This window comes from Pterocles gutturalis, unplaced genomic scaffold (assembly GCF_000699245.1).
Source record: "Pterocles gutturalis isolate BGI_N339 unplaced genomic scaffold, ASM69924v1 scaffold8313, whole genome shotgun sequence".
In the NCBI taxonomy this organism is placed as follows: Eukaryota; Metazoa; Chordata; class Aves; order Pterocliformes; family Pteroclidae; genus Pterocles; species Pterocles gutturalis.
This window is the reverse complement of record NW_010122956.1, coordinates 417-972: the sequence shown is the minus strand read 5'-3', so window position 1 is coordinate 972 and position 556 is coordinate 417. Positions and strand designations below refer to the sequence as shown.

Sequence of the window (556 nt, the reverse complement as noted above, 5' to 3'; positions counted from 1 at the left end):
TTCGGCACACCATGCATGTGGGGCGCGGCGGGGACGTCTTCGGGGACACCTCCTTCCTCAGCAACCACGGTGGGGTTGACACGGCCAAAGCCAACAACTTCTTCACCCGGACACTGCGGCACGTCCGTCGGACGCCACTGAGGAGCCGGGGCAGCAGGGGCCAAGCAGGGGCATCGCCGGCCCCCCCAGCCATCTCACCCATCATCAAGAACGCCATCTCACTGCCACAGCTCAACGAAGGGACATATGATGGTGGTGGTGGCCGGGGCTTAACCAGCAAATTCTCCTTCAAAAGTGGCTCCAACAGCTTCTCCAAAACACACCAGGCCTACGGTGAGTGAAGCATGAGGCAGGGGCTGGCACCCAGGCACAGTGCATCCTCTGCAGCCCCTCTCCATCACTCTGTGCCTCAGCTTCCCCACAGAGGGACATGAGGCTCTCAGCAGAGACAGGACACTTAAGAGTCTCTGTGAGAAGATAACCCTAACCTTGCTTTCAACTGCTATCCTTCCTCCTGCCCTTGGAGGGTCTCCTCCCAGGGTACCCCCCGAAGTGG

The 556-nt window shown here is 60.3% G+C and overlaps 1 protein-coding gene across 1 annotated transcript in view; it reads left to right on the top strand.

The window, feature by feature from the left end:
- The window catches only part of LOC104464870 (cdc42 effector protein 1-like), a gene marked incomplete at its 3' end in the record, with an annotated part of 445 nt that extends 112 nt beyond the window's left edge, over positions 1-333 (top strand). Inside the window, exon 1 of the mRNA XM_010077712.1 lies at positions 1-333. This exon is cut by the window's left edge and continues 112 nt beyond it. Coding sequence (XP_010076014.1) covers positions 1-333 — 333 coding nt within the window.
- Between the last annotated feature and the right edge of the window lie 223 nt (positions 334-556).